We start from the raw sequence: 21,941 nt of genomic DNA, 5'->3' as shown, positions 1-21,941 counted from the left end.
GATGGATGAGTCAGAGCAGCCGTCACTCGGCAGGAATGGGGAAGGTGACACGGTGTTCAGGGAGGGAATGGGATGCAATATCTAAGTAGGTGTTCCTGCCCACAGCATGGCTTCTAGGAACTGAGAGACAGGCATCACTTGACATTCTGTGTGCTCCCAGGGGGATGGCAGATGGAGACCCATCGGAGACCCGTGACCACTGCTGTTGGGAGGCTCTGCAAACACTGCTGTGCAAATCCATGCTCCAGCAGCAATCCCCAGGGCCAGGATGAAGCCCAGCCTCAACAGTTAAGCTGCTTACATCCCTGTTTTCCTGCCTCTACAAGATTTCCCCTCTGCTGTCTGTCACCTGGTGATGCCAAACCCCAGCGCGGAGGCTGCAGCGCTGCCTCTGAGCATCCACAACCATTCCTGAAGTAAAAGCAGTCTCCCCATCCCCCAGCTCCTCATCCAAGTGGCTGCTCACTGCCCCTGGGTTCAGCCCAGACAGTGCTTTTTCCAGGATGAGACCTGGGCAGCTCCTGGAGGCCACCCTGGATGATGGGGAGAGTCCCCTCTCCATCCATATCCTGCTCTTCTGCCAAAACACATTTGCACAAGGCAGGTGTGAGTCAGCCCCAGCCACAGCTGCAAATCCCAGGCCACGATTTCACTACCAACACACCTCCACATGCAGCACAGGGCCAAACCAGACTGGACAGACTGGACTTGGGGCACAAGGAGCACCAAGTGCCACTGCCACGGGCCAGCTGGTGGGCACCGTGCATGGCACAGCCCTCCTGGCACAACGCTAGCACTGACCCAGGCATCGGCAAATCCCAAAGGACAGAGGTGCCCCGACCGTTTGCTGTGCGGGCAGTGGGAGTGACTGACCGACCAGAGGAATGGGAAGAGGAAAGGTTGGATTCACCCTTCATGCAAACAGCCAGCCCCCTTCTGCAAACACCCCTGGTCCCAGGGCTGTGCTTGGGCCCGAGCGCTGCCATCGCCTGGGGCAGTCGGAGCAAGAGCTGGCCGAGGCCGGCTGCGGCACGCACAGGGAATTGGTCAAACAGCAACAAAACCAAGCGGCACAGAATGGACTTTGCAATTCCAGCTCCTTCTCGAGCGGCCCCGAGGCCGGTGTGCCTGGCAGCGAGCAGCCATATCTAACCACTTCCCACCACCGGCCTGCCTCAGCGCCTGGGAGAAGCCGCAACATCTCTCCACAGCGCTGGAGAGGGGATTTATCACTTTGTCGGGTGCCGGCGCAGATAAGATGCGGCGCCATGCAAAAACCCAGCAGCAAGTGAGTGTGAGCAAAGGGGACGGTTCTCCAGCACCCAAAGGCGCCGCCACGTCCCTCCTCTTGTGCCAGGCAGAGGTTCAAGTGCTCCCCAAATCAACGCCAGCATTCAACACAACTTCCCAACAAGTGCTCGCTGCCCTCCCTGCCTGCACGTCACTGCCCAAGGATGGGATGCTGCCCATGGGCCAGAGTCACCATGAGCCTGCCCCCCAAGCCCCCCTGGATGTGCCCTCCAAGTCCCTGCCCTCCACAGCCACTGACAGAGGCAAATTTGACATTTGCAGAGAAATCTCCCCCTGTTCAGTGCTAATAATCAGTCAAGTAGGGGCGGATTTTTGCAGCATGATACAAGCAGCGGGGAGCAGGGAATGCAAGCGCGGGGGCTGCTTTCCAGGAAAATGGGGGCTTTTCCTCCCAAAAAGGAGCAGAGCTGGAGGGAAAAGTGTGGCCGGGACATGATCCCTCACCCTGTCACCCTTTGGACAATGTAAGGAGCCAGGAGAAGACCCCTGCGGCACAGCCCCATGGATGCAATGTCCCAGAGCAAAGCCAAGCCTGTGACCCAACGCTGACACCAGCCTCAAGGCTGCTGGCCACCAGCTGCTCAGCATCCAGAACAGTAGGAAAGTGATAATGTCCAATGGAGAGAGATGGAAATAACCAGCCCCTGTCACAGGGCAGGGGTGTCACAGGAAGAGGCAGTGGGAAAAGTCTGCAAGCTTTATTTTCTAACTGGGTGGTCCTCTGGGCATCTATGCCATGATGTCTAATAAAAAGAAAAAAAGAGGCAAAAAAAAGACACTGGTAGCTGGAAAGACGTCCTCAAATTCCTCTATCTGTGCCAGTCCCCGCTCCCTGAGAGAGCAAATGCATGGAGAAAATTAAAAGCAACTGTTTTACACTCTGCTCTTCTTCCAATTCAGGCCAGGCGAAATTTTTAGGTTAATTCCCAGCCCGTCCCATGTTGTTGGGAGCTTCAGCTCACAGACAAGGGCCTGTGTGTGCAGACATGGATTGGCCTGGAACAGCCAGTGTGGAGAGCAGGGACCCCACGGTGACACCCCCACGAGAAAAGGCTGCTTGGGAAAAGGGTCCCACTGGACAGGCTGGCTTTCTCTTGGAGACAGGAGGGGGACCCTGGGAACCATCCATTCTCCCAGGGCAGGTCTTGGAAAGTCGAGCTCCATATGAGGTTTGCAGGTGGTTACAGAGGGACCGTGCAGTGCCAGCATGGGCATGTCCTGCCAGGAAAGTGGAAATTCCCACAAAAAGGGAATTTCTCCCTGGATGGGAAAGGAGCAGCATAAGACAAGCTGGCAACAGGTGGGTGGCACAGCCACCAACAGCACCATGTCTGCCAGCAGCCAGATCCTGCCACCACACAGGATCGAGGGATCTGACAGCCCACTACCCACGGCAACAGATTTTCCCAAAGGGAGAACAGCTGCGCTGACTGACCCAGTTTTTCCCATGCCGTGTGGACACCCCAGAAGGTTAAACACAGACTATGGGGGGCAAGGGCACATCACCTCCCACCTGCAGCCCTGGGAGGGGACAGCCTCGTCTCCAACAGGCGGTGGGACCACAAGTAGCTGCCCCAAATCACACCAAGCCCCATCCCGCAGCAAAGCCACGCACAAAAACAACTCGTGAACGCAGCGCTCCCGGGATTAGGGACTTAGCGTCCGCACAGCCCTTTGAAGTTGGAAGTGCTAAGTCTGATTATTATTAGAGAGCTCCAGCTCATTAATCCTGATGTTTGGGGCTGGATTTCCCCCCTCCCAGCCCCATTCCTAAGCCGGTTCCCAAGTACGACGGAAATCCACTACTACCACTAAATATTTGTGACTCTTTGCAAACACACTCTGGGTCTCTGCCCCGAGCGGCTCCAGCGCCCAGCAGCATCCCGGGAAGCAGCGGGGGCAGCTCCTGACACGCACGCAGGTATTTTTATCTAATAAAAATCCAAAAGGGACACGAGTGCGTAAGTGTGAAGTACCTTCACCTTTCCTCCAAGCCAAGTACAAAGGTCATATGACTCCAAAAGACTTTTCTAGCCTGACTCTAGGTAATCACCAACATTGTCCCTGTCCACGGGGCGAGCAGGACATGCTGAGCACTGAGCCCCCACGCTGCAGAGTGGGACCCCCCCAGCCCAACCCAACCTTAAAACGTTTGAGTGAAAAGGGCAGAAACATTCAGAGCTGTTAAATGAACCGTTATTCCTGGGTGTGCTTCGGAGCGAGCACACCCCCACATCCAGCCGGGCTGCGAAAGGGGCACAAACTGGGAGAGGAGGCGGGCAGCGTGGCGGGGAAGCGCCGGGGTGGCCGCGGTCGGGGGGCTGCGGGCAGGGCGGGAGGTGCGTGCGTGCATCACACTCCACCACAGCCACCATCTTATCTGGGAAGCGGGATTACTTCACCCCAGCTGCAAGGGAGAAACCGAGCAGGACTGCGCCGTTTTCCCAACCGGAGCCTCCCGCGCAGGGCCCGGATCCGGCCACGGCGCTGACCCCGACCCCATGGGAACCGGACGCGGGGGCAGCCCCCCAGGGCCACCCACCACCCCGACGGGAACAAAGCCAGCGAGGGGCTGCCCGAAACGCGTCCCCGGCTCCCCAGAGAGGTGGGTGGCAGGGCGGGCAGGCAGGCAGCACGGCGGGCTGCGTGCGATGCTTTGAGCCCCCCAGCAAAAGTAAATAAGCTTTGCACCGGGAGGCAGCGCAATCCCCGGGCAGCGGGAAGGGGCCGGCCGGGAGCGGGGGGCTCTTCCCGAGCCCCCTCCGGGACGGCTCCTTTGTCTGGGCACGGCCGCGACGCTCCGCGCCGCCCGCCCCTTTCCCGCACACACCACGGCATTTTTTTCCAGTTACATTTTTTCCATATTAGCCCTCAGATTTCACGATGCACCCCCCCCCCTCCGCCGCCCCCCCAGCGAGCGCAGCAATATGTCTGATCTCATTGCCATAATAGGATCGGGAGCGGGGATGGCAGCCCTGGCCCAGAAAGGTGTGGGAGGAGGGACGGCGGCCCTGCTCCCCTCACCCCAACACCACGGATGGGCCCCCGCACCCCAAAAACGCCCTCCATGTCCCAAACACCCCCTGCCATGGGAGCGCCGGCCTTAGGCCTGCGTGAGGCCTGGGAGGAAGAGGAGGAAGAGGAGGAAGAGGAGGAAGAGGAGGAAGAGGAGGAAGAGGAGGAAGAGGAGGAAGAGGAGGAAGAGGAGGAAGAGGAGGAAGAGGAGGAAGAGGAGGAAGGCCCTGGCAGCCCCCCCAGCGCTGAACCCTCTCCGGAAAGGGGCTGGGGTCTCCTTCCCATGTCCCCGGGAGAGCAGGGGGCTGTAGGGCAGGGGGGTCATGTCCGGCACGTCCAGGAGGGGATGTTTTGTTTCCCACCGAGTTTTTCCCAGGACTTTCTGGAGCGCCTGATGGAGCTCACAGGACACCCCCCCACCTGCTGCCCTGCACCCCAGGATGGGACGGGATCACCCCAAGCGCTGGTGCGGGACCCTAAATGGCCTCAGGGGGTGAGGCCCCCGGGGAGGCGGCACTGGGGTGAGCCATGGCCTCAGGGACCAGTGGGCACCGTGGGTGCTCCGTGGGACACCGGGGAATCTGTGGGGTCAGCAGGCATCCCATGGGATCTCTGGACACCCTACGGAAGCAGAGAGCACCAAAGAGCTCCTGGACATGCCACGGGCTTTGCAAATACCTGTGAGTCCCTGTGCTGCCTGTGGGGTCGGCAGGCACCCCAAGGGACCACACGCTACGCGTGGGACCAGCAGGCACCCGCTGGAATCACTGGATACCCTATGGCACCAGAGAGCAACCACGGGGCTCCTGGACACCCCATGGGATCTGCAAACACATGGGGTCCCTGTGCTATCCATGGGGTCAGCAGGCACCCCATAGGACCACGCACCACTCATGGGGTCAGCAGGCACCCCATGGGACCACGCACCACTCATGGGGTCAGCAGGCACCCCATGGGACCACGCACCACTCATGGGGTCAGCAGGCACCCCATGGGACTCCTGGACACTTTATGGCACCAGAGTGCACCAGTGGGGCTCCAGAACACCCCAGAGAACCCATGGATATCTGTGGGTCCCTGGGCTATCTGTAGGATCAGCGAACACCCCATGGGGTTCCTAGATACCCTACGGGACCAGAGAGCACCCTTGGAGTTCCACAACACCCTGTGGAATACAGGGATACCTGCAGGTCCCTGTGCTATCCATGGGACCCCACAGCATCCCTGACCTGATCCCGCGGTACCTGTGGGAGCCGCAGGCACACACAGGATCCTACAATATCAGTATCCAGAAGGCACCCCTGGGGATCCCATGGGATCCTGTGCCAACCACGGGGACAGCAGGCACGCGTGGCACCCTGTTCGATCCGTGGGACCCTATAATATCCATCGGGACACCCATGGGACCCTAACCTACCCAGGGGGCTCCCAAGGTACGTGTGGGACCCCAGGCTACCCACGGTGCCAGCGGACACCGCACGGAGACCCAGAGCGCCCTAGGGGCGGGACGCCGCGGTAGATTTTGGGGGGAAAACAGCGGGTTTTGGGGTAAGATCCCACCTGGTTGAGATCCTCGTCGTTGAGCAGGTGGGACTCGCGGGGCTTGAAGCAGTTCTGGCACTTGCTCTTGTTGAAGATGTTGGCCTGGAACTTCCTGCAGGGATTGTCCTTGGCGGCCATGGCGCGGCCCGCGCCCGCTGCGCGCCCGCTCAGCGCCCCGCGGAGCGCCCGCCCGCCGCCGCGCCCATCGCCGCCGCCCCGCGCCCGCGGGGGGCGTCACGCGAACGCAAAAACCAACGCAGAACCCCAAGGAACGCAGCAGGAAAAATCAAAAGAGGGAGCGCAGCGCAGCGCGGCCGCCTCTGCTGCGGCTCAGCGGGCGCGCATGGCCGGGCGGCGGCGGCGGAGCGCGGAGGGGCGGTGCTGCCCGCGCCGTGCGGGGCCGGGCGGGACGGCGAGGGGCGGCGCGGGGGTCGGTGCGGAGCGGGGCCGGAGCCGGGGCCGGGCGTGCGGGCGCTGCGGGAGCCGCTCCCGACTGCGCCGCCCGCAAAGTTTCCAGCGCCGCGGAGCCAGGCGGAAAAGAGGGCGGGGCCGCGGCGCGGATGGACGTGCCCTCCCGCCAATGGGAACGCGCCTCCGCCCCTAACGAATGGCCGCGCTGGCCAATGGGGAGAGAGGAAACGGGCGGCGCGGCGGGGCCGCCTCGGCCGCGGGGGAGGGGCGGTGCGCTGACAGCTGCGGCGGGATCGGCCCCCTTCGGCTCCGCTCGGCCCGGCCCGGCTCGGCTCGGCTCGGCTCCGCTCGGCTCGGCTCGGCTCCGCTCGGCTCGGCTCGGCTCGGCTCCGCTCGGCTCAGCCCAGCTTGGCTCGAATAGGATCGGCCCAGCTTGGTTCGGCTCAGCCTTGCACAAACTGGCTCAGTTCAGCCCTGCACAACTTGACTTGTCTTGGCTCAGCTCGGCTCTGCTCAGCCCAGCCCAGCTTCCTTCAGCCCGAGTCAGTTCAACCTGACTTGGCTCAGCCTGGCACAAATAAGCTCAGCTCGGCTTAGCCTGGCACCGCTTTCTTTGGCTCTGCTTGTCCCAGCTCAGCTCTCTTTAGCCTGTCTTAGCACGGCTCAGCTCAACTCAGCCTAGTATAGCTCAGCTCAGCTCAGCTCAGCTGGGCTTTGCTCAGCTCAGTTTGTCCCGGACCAGCTCAGCTCAGCTCAGCCCCGTGCAGGAGCAGTTGTCTGGTTTCCCCCATCGAGCACAGTGATGTCCCCACACAGCCCACCCCCAGCCGTGGGACACAGGGTGACAATCCATGACCCTGACCCTGTCCCCAGCCCTGGCACACAAGGGCACACGGGGGTCACCAACCCTGGAAACTCAGATTAGGGAGGGACAATGTCCCTCACACTCCTGTGGCACTCGGTGACCTGTGGCCCTGGGGACAGAGCAGGGATGAAGCAGGGACAGGGGTGCAGGTCCCAGCACAGCCACGTCCCTGCTGTGCCACCGCCCTGGGGCCAGCTGGGAGCTCCTGTTTGTCCAGTGAATTTTCATCCGGTGGAAACCGGCAGGTAAATATTCCTGACCGGCTGATAAGGACCCGGCGTGAGGCCACAGGCTCGGCCTCCCAGCTCTGCCCCTGGGTTCCGCACAGAAGCACCAGGGAAGGGACCTCAATGCCTGTGGAGCATCACTGGCTCGGGAGAGAGGTGGGAACGCTGACCCCGGGGCAGGACAGGGCAAAGGTGCCAAGTGGCACCTCCAAAATGCACCCAAGAGTGGCACATCCTGCCCCAGTCAAACCTCAGCGTGGCACAGAGCACCTCCTGCTCATGCCAGGGCTCCCCACCGGTGTGGGATGGGGCCCTGCTATGAGGAACAGACACGTGGATCTTCCTGGATTTTTGGGGCCAGGAAAAACCCGTCGGAGAAGAGGCGACGGCGTGGTCCCCTCGCGCCTGGCGCTGTCCTGTCGTTTGATGTGGGACCTGGCCTGGGCGGCCTCGCCACGCCGGCTCCACGCTGTCATCCCCGGCAAATAAAGCCCAGCACAATTGCCTGCTCGTTTATTAATTTTTGCTTCATCAAAGGCAGCTTTAATCATCTCTCTCCTTCCCGCCAGGGCCACTCGCGGCACACACCGTGTGCCGTGGATTGGGATGGGACAGCAGGGCACCAGGGACCCCCGTGCATCCTCACCCACGAGCCCAAGTGGTGATCCCAGGCTGGGGGTGGCCACCAGACCCCCACGCGTCACCATTTTGGGTGGATTTCCCCCCCTTTTCCTTGATCCTGATGTTATAAAAGCAGCATGACCCTACCCCAGGAAGGGAGGATTTTCCCATCTGGAATGTACAGACCCCGCCGCCCCGGCTGTGGGTCCAGGGTTCACCTGGCACACGACTGCGGAAATCTGCTCCCTGCAGAAGGGTGGATGGTTCTCTCAACCAGCTCTGCTCCTTGCCTGATTCCCCTTTCTTCCCTCCCTGCTTCCACCCATCCCCAGTGTTGGATTATTCCAACTTGCTGAGGACCCGGCCTCCCACAGCTCCTACAGATGCCCAGCATTTCCTTTTCCATCCAAAAGCCCCTCTGCATCTCCACGGACACCTCCATGCGGCGTCCTCAGGCTCCCCAGCCCCTCTCCACCTCCTCGGGGTGACCCCACAGACTGCAGGCAGCCTCCAGCAGGGAAGGGGCTGCTCTTCCCCAATTTCCACGTTCCCCCGGAGAAGGGCACAGAGCAGTCCCTGCGGGCTGTGCCTGCCCCTGGGCTCGGGGCCGTGACCTGGCGGGGCCGGCAGCGCCTCTCGGGACGCGGCTGCTGCCGGGGCTGGCTCCAGCCTCTCCAAAAATCCAGCGGAACGGGACAGGCTTCTGCACAAACCTGTCGAGCCGCATTCAGCCGTGCCGAGCCGCCCGTGTGCCACGTTCGGTGCTGCTGGAACCTCAGTGCGACATCCCCTGCGTGCCCCCGATGCTGGCACCGATGTCCCCGAGGTGTGCCGTGGGGTGGGTGTCCCAGCCCATCATCACCGCTCTGGGAATGCCCGGCCGGGGCTGCCGCGTCTCCCCAACCCACGGCCGGTTTCTTCCGGAGGGGTTTTCTTAAATGAGGGCAATTAAAACAATGGGAAAATGGAAAGTTTTTGTCAGGGAGCCGCAGCGGCAGAGGGGGAAGGCGCTGTGGTGAGTCAGCCTTCCAAAAAGAAGCCCCAGCGCCAGGTGAACCAGCTGCAGAGCAGGGGTTAGCCACCTGCCCAGCCTGCGGGGGCACCGGCAAAACCCTCCCGGAAAGGCTTCGGCATCTCCAAAGCCCCGGAGAGAGGAGAGCGGCCCCTGCTCCTGTCACCGCGGGAGATGCCGCGGCACCATCCCCTGCCCGCCGCGATGTCACCGCCCTGGGGACGCGGTCCGGGTGGCTGCGCCGTGTTTCGCCCGGCTCTGATGCCGAAAAACATTTCCCATTTTTCCGCAGGGCCGGGCAGGAGCAGGAGCAGCAGAGCCGGGCGCTCCTCCCGGGTGGCCATCGCTCCCCGCGGGACCTCGGGCAAGCCACTGAACGCCTCTGTGCCGCCAGCCCGCCGTCATTACCGCGGAGCCAGACAGACGGACAGACAGATGGATGCCCGGGGGAGAGGGCAGGAGCCACGGCTCGGAGCTGGCGAGCCCTGGGATCCACACTGGGTCCAGGCTTGGAGGCTGAGAGGGCTCCCCCCTCCTGCCCCGCTCCACCTGGAGCCCCGGTGTGCGATGCTGGAGGCGGCCCCTGGCTGTGCAGGGATCCAGAGCCTCCCACAGCCCTGCCGGGGAACATCTGGCAAAGGAAACACTGACCAAAGGAGGCTTGGATGCCCCTCGTGCCACCGGGTGTCTTGCAGGGGTGAGACCCACAGGGGAAAAATTCATATGGAGTGAAAAACACCTTCCTGGATGGAGAGAAAGGCCCCTGTGCCTGGCTGTCACAGAATCAGAGAGTGGTTTAAGTTGCAAGAGACCTTAAGGACCATCTTGTTCCACCCCCTGCCATGGGCAGGGACACCTTCCACTAGACCAGGTTGCTCCAAGCCCCATTCAATCCCATTTTTCCCACTGGGAAAACTAAAAGGACCCAAATGATCCACTGGAGGAAATCCACAGCACGCAGCTGCAGCTGATGCAGTCCAGAGGGGAGGATGCAGCTTCAATGGGGCTGGAAAAGCCCATGAGGATGGTCCAGAGCAAGCTGCACGTGCATGCAGAGGCTTGAGCTTGTCCCAGAAGCCACAATAAATCCTGTCTCACCAAGAAGAACTTTCCTCTTGTCCAGAGATGCCAAATGTCTGCGAGTTCTCCTAAAACTGATTAATTACACTCACAGTTGGGTTATCAGTGCCCGCTGCTGCCGTGCTTCAGCAGGAAAATCCACATCTTTTGCTCCCACCGGGCTTTCCCCACCTTTTGGCTGCTGGGCAGGGCAGAGGCGATCCCCCTGTGAGGCTGCCTGCCCTGCCAACCCCCTCTCACCTCAGCATCCCTGCTAAAAACACCACCCTGTGCAAAAGCCAGTGCTCTCAGCCTCCTGTGTCACTCGCCCCCTTGGCCACCGCCCCGGCGCTGCCAGCGCAGCCGTGGGATGTCTGCTCTGCTGACTCCATATAATGCAAGTTCTACAAATGAAAATGTCACATGGCCCTAAATTAAATACTTTGGAGAAACCCATTATAATGCAGCAGCACAATTAGCTTTATCAGCCAGCCCAGAGTCATGCCAAAAACCAAAGCCGACTCACTTGACAGGAGCTGCCATCCATGAAACCAAGCTAACGACCTTAATTATATTTTTAGCTTCTAATTTTTGGCTGACACTATACTCAATTACCCAGCCCATAATTTGTGCAGGGACGGCGATCGGCCTCACCTGGCCTGTAATTCCCAGGATCAGCCCTTTTATCCCTTTTAAATATTAAATTGACTCCCACTGGCCACCCTCCAGTCCTCTGGAATTTCCCCAGAGTTTTAGTGTTAAAAATTAACAGCAGAGTTCCTGGGCGGGCTGCAAACCCCTTCCCATGAGGGTTCTGCCAGGAAAACACCTCTCCAGTGAGGAGTGAGGACAAGGAGTTGTTCCCACCAGGTCAAAACTCTGCTTAATCAGATCAGCTGTTCTGGCCAAAGATTGTTCTTTGACTCATCTCCCTTATCCACCGCCCACGCTTTACACCTCAGCTCACCACCCTGGCACTGAGCCCTCCTTTCCCTGCTCCTTCCCTAAGCATTTTCAGGGCTTTTTCCTCGTTTTTGTGCCAGACCTCAGCCAACCCAGGTCTTTTCCCATCTGGCCATCCTTGGTCTCCAGCTGGCGGCTGGGTTTGGGGAGCCAGCCCTGCGCACAGCCTGGGTCTTGGTAAAATGCTTCCCTTTTCCTGATCAGCGCTGGGTTTTGGCACGGAGGCTGTTGCAGCCCCACCCTGCTGGGGCAGCTCTGGAGCCTGGGTCACCCGGGGCTCACCCACAGCCCCGGCACAACCTCTGCGAGGGTCAGACCCTGGCACAGGGGCTGCCACGGTGCCCAGACCCCGCTGGACGCTGAGCATCCCTGGGGTGATGCCAGGACCAGAGCAAAGGGAGGAATGTGGGCTGTGAGGGGGGCCCTGAACCCCACGGCTCTGGGGGTGCCACAAACGGAGGTGCCAGGGAGGGCAGGAGCCAGCCTGGGGGGCTGCATGCCACCGGGACGTGTCCAAGGCTGGGTTGGATGGGCCTGGAGCAACTGGGATGTGAAAGGTGTCCCTGTCCCTGTCAGGGGGAGAACTGGATGGGCTTTAAGATCCTTTCAACCCAAACCATTCCATAAATTGTGATTCCCCCTGGCCGGGCTGGAGCGGCCGCTGGAGGATTCCGGGCTGCGGGGACAGCGGGAGCCGGGCTGGGCTGGCCAAGGGTGCCATCTCCTGGGGACAGAGCCACAGAACGGATCCTGGGACAGAGCCAAAGCAGATCCTGGGGACAGATCCCCAAAACAGATCCTGGGACAGACCCAAAACAGATCCTGGGGACAGAACGGATCCTGGGGACAGAGCCACAGAACTGATCCTGGGACAGACCCAAAACAGATCCTGGGGACAGAACGCATCCTGGGGACACAGCCACAGAAACAGATCCCAGAGACAGAGCCACAGAAACAGATCCTGGGGACAGAACAGGTCCTAGGGACAGACCCCCAGAACAGACCCGGGGGACAGAGCCACAGAAACAGATCCTGGGGACAGACCCAGAACAGACCCTAGGGACAGAACGGATCCTGGGGACAGAGCCACAGAACAGATCCTGGGGACAGCCGTGCCCAGGAGCTCTGGACAGCAGCAGGGACACGGAGCTGCACCGCGGGGCACACGGGGATGGCCCTTCACGAGTGGCAGTGCCACGGCATGGCCACGGCTCTGCAGAGCCCCGGGTGTCCCCACGGCAGTGGCTGTGCCCCCGTGGGTTTGGTCGTGCAGTGACTCTGGGCTGTGCCGTGGGGTGGCGGTGCCAGGACAGGGGGATGCCCCGGGGACAGGCACATCCTGGCCCCAGCGCCCCGCAGGGAATTGGGGGGACAGAAATGAGCCCTCGGAGCCGTCTGCGCTCAGCCCGGCCCCGCAGTTTCGACCGAAAAAGGCTCCTCTTCCCCTTCTCCCCCACGGCCCCTTTTTCTCAGGTCCTAAAGGGAGCAGGTGTGCGAGCAACGTCCCGGCCAGGGCTCAGCACTGCTAAAGCAGATGGGCTGAGGAGAGGAAATCATCCCAGCAAAGCTGCTCAAGGGGAAGGCAAAGCACCCCCTAAAAGCTTCAGAGCCAAACATTACCCACCCTGTTACCTGCAGCTCTCCTTGCAGCACTGCCACTGGGCAAGAGCCCAGCAGAAAAATAGATTTTGTCAGGAAAAAACTGGGTTCTGTCACCCCAAAGAGAGTGTGGCACCTCCAGAGCCAGGTGCAGATGGGCACTGCAGGATGCAAAAGCATGTGGGGGATGCAGGGGGATGCAAAGCCACACAGAGGGATGCAGAGGGATGCATGGCACTGGGAGGATGCACAGGGAGCTGCTGGTTGATGCTCTGGGGAACCAGTGAACTCAGCAAAGGAAGGGTCCAATCCAGAAATCCAGAACAGGGGGTTGGTGGTGGCTGCCCAAACCAGAGGACAACCCCAGGCACGGCAGGGCAGCAGCCACTGCCTTGGCTGAGAGGCAGGAGCTCATGGGGCACCATGTCTGGAGGTGCTGGAGAGCCACAGAGCATCCTCAGAGGCTGTAGGAGGGGGGTGATGGTGTCTGGGGCACAGGGAGTGAGGCACTGGGAAATGGGGCTGCAGCCCAGACAGCCCCAGAATTCTACAGCTGAAAGCACACTGCCTGATCCTGCTCAGCGAGGAGGGACAAACCACCCCCAAGTGCTTCTCACTTCCCTCTTCAGGGCTCACCAGGGTGGAAACTGCAAGTCTCCGGTGCTATTTACAGAGGTGAGCTTCCCCTGCAAAACCCCGAGAGCAGCGGGCTGGGGCCATCTCTCCAGGGCCATCTCCCTGCTCTGCCACACTCACCCAGCTCAGACAATGCCAAAATCGTGATTTCCCTGCCAGGGGGAGGCTCAGCTCGGCAGTGATCTCATCCTTTGTGCCAGATACACGACACGTGGCACGGGGCAGTGTTCCTGCGGCCGCGGTGCCTCCTGTGCTGGTCCTTGCCCCAAGCCCTGAGGAGCACTGGATGGTGCCAGCGCTGCTCCCCACCCTCCTTCAGGATCTGGGATCTCATGGGCCACATCCAAACACGAGGTGCTGGGTTCCTCTGGGCTCTGCTCCCCACGAGCAGGATCAGCCCCCAGCGTCCCTGCAATGGCCACGGCAGCAAAACATCCTCTGGCCTGTCCAGCTCCACGTGGCAAGCACAGGACAGGAGGTTTTGACCCCAACAGAAGAACCCTTGATGCTGCTCCATGAACGCTTTTAGTAACAGGTATTGCTGCTTCCTTCCTCTTCAGCTGCTTCTGCAGAAAGGTCCCTCTGGACGGAGCTGAGTCACTGCTGTGCCACGCTCCCAGCACCTCGTGCCTCCTCCTGGCACCTCTGCCAAGCCATGCCCAGCATCCCTGCAGGAGCAGGGACAAACCTCTGCGGGCTGCCAGCAGTGCAGAGGTGGCTCTTTGCCTCGGTGAAAACAAGCTGTGCTATTAATGTGCTAATAATGAGTTATTAGTGTGCTATTAATGAGTTATTAGTGTGCTATTAATGAGTTATTAATGCTCTGTGCCCCCAGCCCAGCCAGGACTCAGCTGCCCATGCAGGGCATAGCACAGCCCTCCTGCCTCCCAGACATGGATGCACCCGAGAAAATCAGTGTTTAAGGCATCTCAGTAAAAAAAAATCAGTGTTTAAGGCAGCTCACTGGGCTCCAGAGAGTGAGAGGCTCACGCTCTGTGAGTTGTGAGCAGGGGACAGGACAGTGGCTTGTGCTGACCACGCTGGGGACATGGGAAGGATGGATGCTCCCAAAGTGCTTGGTCCTGGCAAGGTGAAACACCTTTCCCTGAAGGAAACATCCTCCTGGCACAGGCTGCAGTGGTGGAACCACCACCCCTGGAGGGATCTGAAAGGTGTTCAAGGGTGGCACTTGGGGACGTGGCTGTCCAGTGAACAGTGCCGGGGGCACAGCTGGGCTCGGATCTGAGAGGGCTTTTCCAGCCTTTATGCTTCTGGGATTCTGCTGCAGAATCCCGTGGTGCAAGAGCAGGTGCTGAGAGCTCCCACTCCACCAAGGCTCTCTGAAATGGGGCCGCGTGGGCCAGGACACCTGTCCCTGCTCCTGGTGACACACCACCCGCAGCGTCCCCCCACGCTGTCCCCAGCAGCCCAGGAGCCAATGCAGGGCGCTGAGTGTGCAGCCCATTTGCATGGAAGGGACGAGGGGAAGCCCCAGGAAGTGCAGAGCCAGGCATTAACCAAATCTCTCTAATAATAACCCCGAGCCATGCAGGGGCTCGGCGCTGCCGCTCGCGGGGCCATGGCTGGAGCCCAGGGGCAGTAGCCACTGCTGGAGAGCCACATGTGAGTGACCCCTTGGAGGGGCCGGGGGGATGGGGTGAGGGGTCCGGGGGGCAGGGCTGGGGCTGGGTGCTGCTCCCAGGGCCAGCAGGGAGTGGAGGCTCTGCTCAGAGCTCCCACCCTGCTGGACGTGGTCAGTGCTGTGGGGCTGGAGGGGAAATCACAGAATGGTTTGAGCTGGGAGGGAGCTGAATTCTCGTCCAGTTCCACCCCCCTGCCATGGGCAGGGACACCTTCCCCTGTCCCAGGTGGCTCCAAGCCCTGGCCTTGGACACTTCCAGGGATGGGGCAGCCACAGCTTTGCTGGGCACCCTGTGCCAGGGCCTCCCCACCCTCATAGGAAGGAATTTTTTCCTGGTAACTTATCTAAATCTACCCTCCTTCAGCTTAAAGCCCTCACCCCTTGTCCTGTGGTTGCTTGAAGTTTGGCATGAGGGGTCTGTGGGGGAATTCAGAGGGTCCTGGTGGTTGAGAGGCAGAGGGAAAGACTCACCTGGCTCTGCTGGCAAATCCATGGAAAATCCGAGAAGTCCATGCTGGGAGCACCACGTGTACCTTGGGAGTCCCCAAGGAGGGGAAGGTCTGTCCTAGATGAGACCAAACATCTCCTTGGACGTGTCCTCGCAGCACCTGGGAGGGAGCTTCCCAGCCTGCAGCCCCTCAGCTTTAACACAGCCCCAGACCTGCTTCCCATCACTTATCCCACGGGAAACCCCACCTAGGTCAAGGACGGCTCAGCTCCCTGCCGGCCCCAGGGCTTGCAGGAACCCCCAAAGGGCTTCTCTGGGTGCAAAGCCCAATTTCCTCCAAGAGCATCCGAGGAGAGTCACGGCCTGGGCCTCGCCCTGCCCTGGGGATGTCTCCAGTCAGCTGGACAGAAAGCCATTATTTAATTTTACAGCAATGTTAATTGAACAGCTGGGAGCGTCAGGCCGGCATCCCAGCGCAGAGAGGATTTTCCCCTGGGAACGGGGGGGTTTCTCGTGTGCTGCCCCAGGTAGGGCCCAGCCCCTCTGCAGGGAAGGGGCAGGACAGTGCAAAGTGCCCAGCCTCTGAGTCCTGCAGAGAGAGGAGAGACCCTGGCAGAGCACAGGGGATTTTCTGTATAAAAATCAAAGGTTTGGCTCTGCCAAAGCAGCAGCTCAGCCTTTGGGCAGGCAGAGCTGACCATGCAGCCTGGGGAAGCTTTGAACCCATCAGCACCAGCATCTCCCACCCTGCAGGAAACAGCTGCAGCTCCAGGAGGGCTGCGGGGAGGGACGAGGCTCCCGGGAGCCCCCTGAGGCAGCAAAGGGCTCACGGCCACCAGGGCCACCCTCCTGCTGGCCTAGAGCTTCCTGCAGCTGCAGACCCTGCGTGTGGCACGGCCCAGGAGCTGTTAGCAGCAGCTAATTCTTCACAATGTGAGGTTTGGATGGTTTTTATGCTGCTGAGATCTGCTCCTGTGCCTCCGGCATCACATTCAGTGCGCAAGGGAGCACTGGGGCAGCAGAGGATGGGACAAGCAGCCCGTGACAGGGACAAGAGCACGTCCACCTCCAGCTGGCACTGGTTAAACTGGTGCCTAAAGTCTCCTGGGGAGATTTCCCTCCTTCTGACATGTCTTACACATCAGCCTGGGTTTCACTATGACACCAGAACGCCCAGGAGAAAGGGCAGGAATGACACACCAGGTGGTGTTTCTGGTACTTTCAGAAAAGCCTGTAATGACAGGAACAGTCCTCAGTGCTGGGGCTCCCTCTGGCAGGTGCAGGGACCCCCAGACCCTCAGGGCCACCTCCAGGCCAGGGTGGCTCTCTGTGTGTCCCCTAGGACTGGCACAGGACACACACACAGCTTGAAAAGCAGATTTGGCCATGTGCTCCTGCTCCAGGCTGGGAGCAGAGAGGGCAGAGGGACAGCCAGGATCTCCCTGCCAGGGGTGCCAGCCCTAGAAAGGGACGAGGTGGCTGCAGAGCAGCCCCGTGGTGGCCACCCTGTACCCACCTGTGTCTCTGTCCTGCAGCCATGGATGGGCCACGAGCGGGGCAGGATGCCATGAAGAACTGCACTGACCAGGAGTACTGGGACACCCTCGTTTCCCAGTGCATCCCCTGCAGCCTGGCCTGCAGGCAGTCCCTGGCCAGGAAGTGTGATGCTGTGTGTGGTGAGTGCTGGGCTGCCCCTGCACGGGACAGTCAGGGATGGGGCCAGGCTGGGAGGGAGGATCAGAGCCTGGCATGAGCCCCAGGGCAGGCTCAGAGCCAGCTCAGCTTTGCAGAGCTTCCAGCCAGATCCACAGGGGGATGTTGCAGTTCCCCATGGATGGGCTGGGGCTGGCGACAGCTCAGGACCAGCACCAGGGGACTCTGCTCCCTTCTGGGGTCACCAGGCTGCACCAACACTCCTGCTCCCTACTGGGGCACCCCTCCCTCCAAAGGCAGGGACGTGGGTAACGATAAACCCCCAGCCCGGGACAGGCCCTGAGGGGTCCTGAAAGCAGCTGGGGAGGAGGACAAGGGACAAATGAACTTTGCACCCTTCCTGGAGTCACAGGCTGAGGTGGCTTCACCCATCCCAAGGCTCATTCAGCAGCCACAAGTGAACATCTCCTCCTTGGGGACAGGAGATGCCGTTCCTGGCATCCTGGGGCAGGTTTTGGTGTGTCCCAAAAAGCTGCGCAAGCCCCAGGGCAGCAGCAGCAGCTCTGAGAGCAGCAGCCAGGAGCTCCCAGCGGAGCCCATCCCCTCCCTGAGCAGCTGCCAGCAGAGGCCTTTCCCAGCTCTCCAGCCAAAGACCACCCCAAATCCCGGCTCTGTCACCCTGGCAGCCCCACCCCAAATCCCAGGTCCATCGCCCTGGCAGCCCCACCCCAAATCCCGGCTCTGTCACCCTGGCAGCCCCACCCCAAATCCCGGGTCTGTCACCCTGGCAGCCCCACCCCAAATCCCGGGTCCGTCGCCCTGGCAGCCCCACAGAGCTGTGGGGTGCAGCCTGAGCCTGCCAGAGCAGCGAGCTGGGCTCATCCTCCGTGCTTTGGGGCGGTGGGGGGATGTGCTGAGGCCACCTTGGTCATCTCCCTCCTCTCCCCTCCCCCAGAGTCCATGGACTGCAACAAGAGACCTGGGTTTTACTACGATGATCTGGTGAAGAACTGCATCAAGTGCAGCTCGGTGTGCGGGCAGCACCCCCGGGAATGCGCCCTGTCCTGCGAGCGTGAGTGGGGAAGGGGCACCGGGACCCCCCCTCTTTGTCCCTGCAGCTGCAGCCGTGGGGAAAAGCAGCCAGGGCGCCTCTTTCCCATCCTCCCCATCCTGCAGCGGCCATTCCCGGGTTGTGCCGGGGTGTCACAGCAGCGGCCCCGGGCAGGGTGGAGCTGGCAGCTGCGGGTCCCACCCGGCTGAGCCGCCCCGGCCCTGGGCGAGGGAGGGGCAGCAGGAGGGGACAGGTCGATCCCCAAGATGTCCAAGTCCTACCCCGGGGTTGGGACGATCCCTGAAGATGCGGGAGGGTGCGAATGTGGGAAGGGACCCAGCGGGCAGAGGGGGCACAGGGCTGCTCCCAAACTCTTTCCCGGCGGAGGGCACGGGCGCTGCCAGCTCTTCCCCTCCCAGAAAGCCACCCCAGGGGTGTGTGACTGTCCCATCTCTGCTGCCCGCAGCCACGCCCGCGGGGCCGGCGGCGGTGCTGGAGCAGAAGGCGTGCGCGGAGCAGGAGCCGTGGCTGGTGCTGTACCTGCTGCTGGGGCTCTGCCTCTGCAGCCTCCTCTGCTCGCTGCTCCTGGGCTGGACCCACCTGCGCAGGAAGGGAGAGAGCTCCTGCCAGCCCAGCGCCGGCACCTGCCACTGCAGGGAGGACCCTGCCAAAGGTGGGTGCTGCCAGCGCTGGGGACACCGGGACGGGCTGGGGGGAGCTTGGGGGACAGGCTTGGGCTGCCAGGAAAAGCAGAGCCACTTCCTAAAAAGAGGAGGGAGAAAAAGCAAAGAGAGTGAGCCTGGAAGAGGAGCAGGACTGGACTCCTGTGCCCCATTCTCCACCCTAACCCCTCAGTCACTCCTTCCCCTGGCACAGCTTCCCTCTTGGACACGGGCAGCACCTCATCCAGAGACTGAGGGGACAAAAGCCAACCCTCTTCCAAAATGAACACCTGTCCCACAAAAACCCTACAAAAACCCAGTTTTAGTTCTGCAGCCAGAGGGGCTTCACAAGTCCTTGTGTTAGGGAGAACAGGAGAAAGGATAATGTGGAACAATTCAGCATGGAAAAGGTGGTTTCATTCTTCCTCCTTTTCTTCTCTCCTGCTTTTCCAAAGAAAAATTGCCAACGTATCTATTTCTGCACACACATCACACACACCCATGTTTACATACATCCACCTCAAAGCCATCAATGTCAAAAATCACCGAGGAAGACCCCATGAGCCAGTGTGACACCTGGAGTCACTCCAAGGACTGTCCCTCAGGGCGTTCCTGTCTGCTTTGCGGAAGGACACAGGGATCAAAGGGGGATTTTTAAGGTTTGGAGAGATTTTCTGGGTGCTTTAGGGGATGCAGTGAATCCATGCTGGGAGCTGGGTGTCCTCTCCCGTTTCAGGAGCAGCTTTTCACAGGTTCTAGTGCAGCCCTCCAGAGCATTCCCAGGTGAAAGCTGCTCCTGGGCCCCTCGGCTGATGCAGTTTATTTGCAGATGGGCTGGTGGAAGCTGGCAGCGTTGCTGATGGATTCACCAGCATCAGAATCCCAGAGCCAGTGGAAACCTGTGGCTTCTGCTTCCCTGGACATGGCTCTGCTGTACAAGAGACCAAATCCTGCCACAGCAGCTCCTGCCACCCCGGGGAAAGGGCTGCTCCCTCCTTCTCTGGAATCTGCAGCACGGGGAGCGCCGGGGCCCTTCCCAGCCCCGAGGACGGCCACTTCAAAATCATCTGTTCCCCTGCCCAGGAGAAGACACCCATGGTGTGACAGAGGGTGTTCCAGCACGGGATCACAATGGAGAGCTGCTCTCTGCCCCCAAACCAAAGCTGCTTCACCCCCTGCTGCCTGGAACAGCCTCCACCCAGCCCGGGCTGTGCCAAGGGCTGTAGGACACAGACAGGGCTGGAGGCTGCTCAGAGCTGTTTGCTTCCACTCAGGAAACCAAATTCCCATTATTCTTGTGAATTCCCAGTGAAAGAAGTCAATTCCATGTAGCAGCATCTGACTTCATCCTCCAGCTTGACCTGGGTGCATCCCAGCCATTGGAGACATCTCATGGGGACTTTTCATCCTGGATCCACCAGCAGCATCCCTGCAAAGGATCCCTGCTCTCCCCATGGAGAGCTCTCCTCTCCCTGCCTGGAGATTCCTTCACGAATCAGAACAATTTTCAGCACAGCTGTAAACGTCTCAAACGTGGAATTGGATCCAAGGATTTACGGGTGAAATTGATAAGGAGCCAGTGTGGGAAGCTGCACTGCCAGTTTCCAGCACTGCCAGGGCTGATGGTGAGGCTTTGCCTCAGGACCAGGACACGATGCTGCACATGAGGAGCTGGGACAGCCACCAAAACCCTCAATGGAACTGGGTTTCAATATGAAAATTCATCCAAGGCTGAGATCTTTCTACAAAACTGGATTTACATATATCTGACCTGGGTTATTCTGAGGAGCTGGTAGAAGTGAGGAATCAGCTGGAGATAAAGCTGCTTTGAGAGAATATTTTTATCTAACCTGGCTTTGAAAGCCATCATGGAAAAATACGGGTTTCAATGTGTAATTTGAAGTTCTCATTTCCACTAAAGGAGACTATAGGATTAATTTTCTTTTTTTTTTGCAAGGAATCACTCCTGGTAGGAGCTCATCCCCTCCACTGTCTTAAACTAGAGCTTTAACCTTGAAAGAATAAATGTAGTTCCATATATGCACACCTTGGTGCTGGGAAAGCAGACAGCTGGAGAAAACATAGTTATAACAGATTCTACCCCTTCTATATCACACTTTCCTCTAAATGTAAATACTTCCTTATCATTAAAAAAGGCCTCACCTGGGAGGTGGAGCCTCTCATTCTGGTCACCTCCACAGTCCAGGGCCTCCCACCCTCCAGACCTTCTCTATGTCCCAGCACACCTGGAGCCCCTCTTGGCCTCCCCTCTCACGGCAGCAGCTTCCCCAGCCTCAGCTCCCTCCTGTGGCATCTGCTCCAGGGCCCTCTGCTCTCTGCTCTCAGTTCTGTGCCTTCCTGCCCCACAGCCTCCAACACCCCGGCCCCAAATCCTGTGCCAGGAATATCAACCCAATTCCTCTAGAACTCCAAAAGCCTTTCAGCCCCTGAAATCACCTTGGCCTCCGTCCTTGCTCAGCCCCCCACCCCTGCTCAGTCAGCTCTCCCTCATTCTGCACCCTGGCATGGATTAATCTCTCCCTCAGCTTCCCCAGGCTCTCAGTTCCTGTTCCAGCCCAGCCCCTTTCTTGCCCTCCCACCATCTCTGGCTCTGCCGTTCATCTCCTGCATCCTTCAGCCTCCCTTTCCATTCGTGCTCTGCTCCTGCTCTGTTCTCCTCGGGTTCCTGTTCCTGCTCACACCTCCTAAGCCTCTTGGCTTCTCCTCACCCCTCGCTCCTGCTGCCTCTGCCCTCCTGCAGCACCACATCCCCCCCTCAGCTGGGTCCCCCAGCACTGCCAGCCCCACATCTCCTCCTCCTCGGGGTTTCCCTTCCCGGACTCTGCAGGGAGAATCCCAGGATGGTTTGGGTTGGGACGAATCTTAAAGATTATCACATTCCACCCCTGCCATGGCAGAGACACCTTCCACCATCCCAGGGTGCTCCAAGCCCCATCCAGCCTGGCCTTGGGCACTTCCAGGGATCCAGGGGCAGCCACAGCTTCTCTGGGAATCTGTGCCAGGGCCTGCCCACCCTCACAGAGAGGAATTCCTTCCCAATATCCCATCCATCCCTGCCCTCTGGCACTGGGAAGCCATTCCCTGTGTCCTGTCCCTCCATGCCCTTGTCCCCAGTCCCTCTCCTGCTCTCCTGGAGCCCCTTTAGGCCCTGGAAGGGGCTCTGAGCTCTCCTTGGAGCCTTCCCTTCTCCAGCTGAGCACCCC

General features: G+C 60.2%; 3 protein-coding genes across 10 annotated transcripts in view; 2 read left to right on the top strand and 1 right to left on the bottom strand.

Moving 5' to 3' along the window:
* The window catches only part of LOC119706756 (myosin phosphatase Rho interacting protein), a 73,653-nt gene extending 67,249 nt beyond the window's left edge, over positions 1–6,404 (bottom strand). For 5 of the 8 annotated variants that reach the window (XM_038150766.1, XM_038150770.1, XM_038150769.1 and 2 more), the window contains exon 1: positions 5,887–6,404. In XM_038150766.1, coding sequence (XP_038006694.1) covers positions 5,887–6,006 — 120 coding nt within the window. In that variant the 5' untranslated portion in view covers positions 6,007–6,404. The remainder of the gene's footprint in view (positions 1–5,886) is intronic. The other 3 variants (XM_038150771.1, XM_038150772.1, XM_038150774.1) reach the window with 3 other exon arrangements.
* Positions 4,248–5,874, top strand: LOC119706760 (collagen alpha-2(I) chain-like). Its single transcript, XM_038150786.1, has 2 exons — positions 4,248–4,435; positions 4,499–5,874. The coding sequence occupies exons 1-2, from the start codon at positions 4,349–4,351 to the stop codon at positions 5,552–5,554; spliced, it is 1,143 nt and encodes a 380-aa protein (XP_038006714.1). The 5' UTR covers positions 4,248–4,348; the 3' UTR covers positions 5,555–5,874.
* Positions 6,405–14,804: 8,400 nt separating the features above from the next.
* On the top strand, positions 14,805–21,662 carry TNFRSF13B (TNF receptor superfamily member 13B). Its single transcript, XM_038150791.1, has 5 exons — positions 14,805–14,884; positions 16,887–17,027; positions 17,960–18,076; positions 18,522–18,728; positions 19,547–21,662. The coding sequence occupies exons 2-5, from the start codon at positions 16,889–16,891 to the stop codon at positions 19,819–19,821; spliced, it is 738 nt and encodes a 245-aa protein (XP_038006719.1). The 5' UTR covers positions 14,805–14,884; positions 16,887–16,888; the 3' UTR covers positions 19,822–21,662.
* Positions 21,663–21,941: the final 279 nt, after the last annotated feature.

Source organism: Motacilla alba, chromosome 14, assembly GCF_015832195.1.
Source record: "Motacilla alba alba isolate MOTALB_02 chromosome 14, Motacilla_alba_V1.0_pri, whole genome shotgun sequence".
Taxonomy (NCBI): Eukaryota; Metazoa; Chordata; class Aves; order Passeriformes; family Motacillidae; genus Motacilla; species Motacilla alba.
The sequence above is the reverse complement of the archived record's forward strand: the minus strand, read 5'-3'. Positions and strand labels throughout refer to the sequence as shown.

What these genes read in the sequence shown, in the direction of transcription:
- TNFRSF13B (XM_038150791.1), top strand. Translation starts at nt 16,889, where the DNA reads ATGGATGGGCCACGAGCGGGGCAGGATGCCATGAAGAACTGCACTGAC. An exon ending in ATGCGCCCTGTCCTGCGAGC is followed by an intron (nt 18,077 to 18,521) that starts GTGAGTGGGGAA and finishes TGCTGCCCGCAG; the next exon opens with CCACGCCCGCGGGGCCGGCG. An exon ending in CAGGGAGGACCCTGCCAAAG is followed by an intron (nt 18,729 to 19,546) that starts GTGGGTGCTGCC and finishes GTTTATTTGCAG; the next exon opens with ATGGGCTGGTGGAAGCTGGC.
- LOC119706760 (XM_038150786.1), top strand. Translation starts at nt 4,349, where the DNA reads ATGGGCCCCCGCACCCCAAAAACGCCCTCCATGTCCCAAACACCCCCT. An exon ending in TAGGCCTGCGTGAGGCCTGG is followed by an intron (nt 4,436 to 4,498) that starts GAGGAAGAGGAG and finishes GAGGAGGAAGAG; the next exon opens with GAGGAAGAGGAGGAAGAGGA.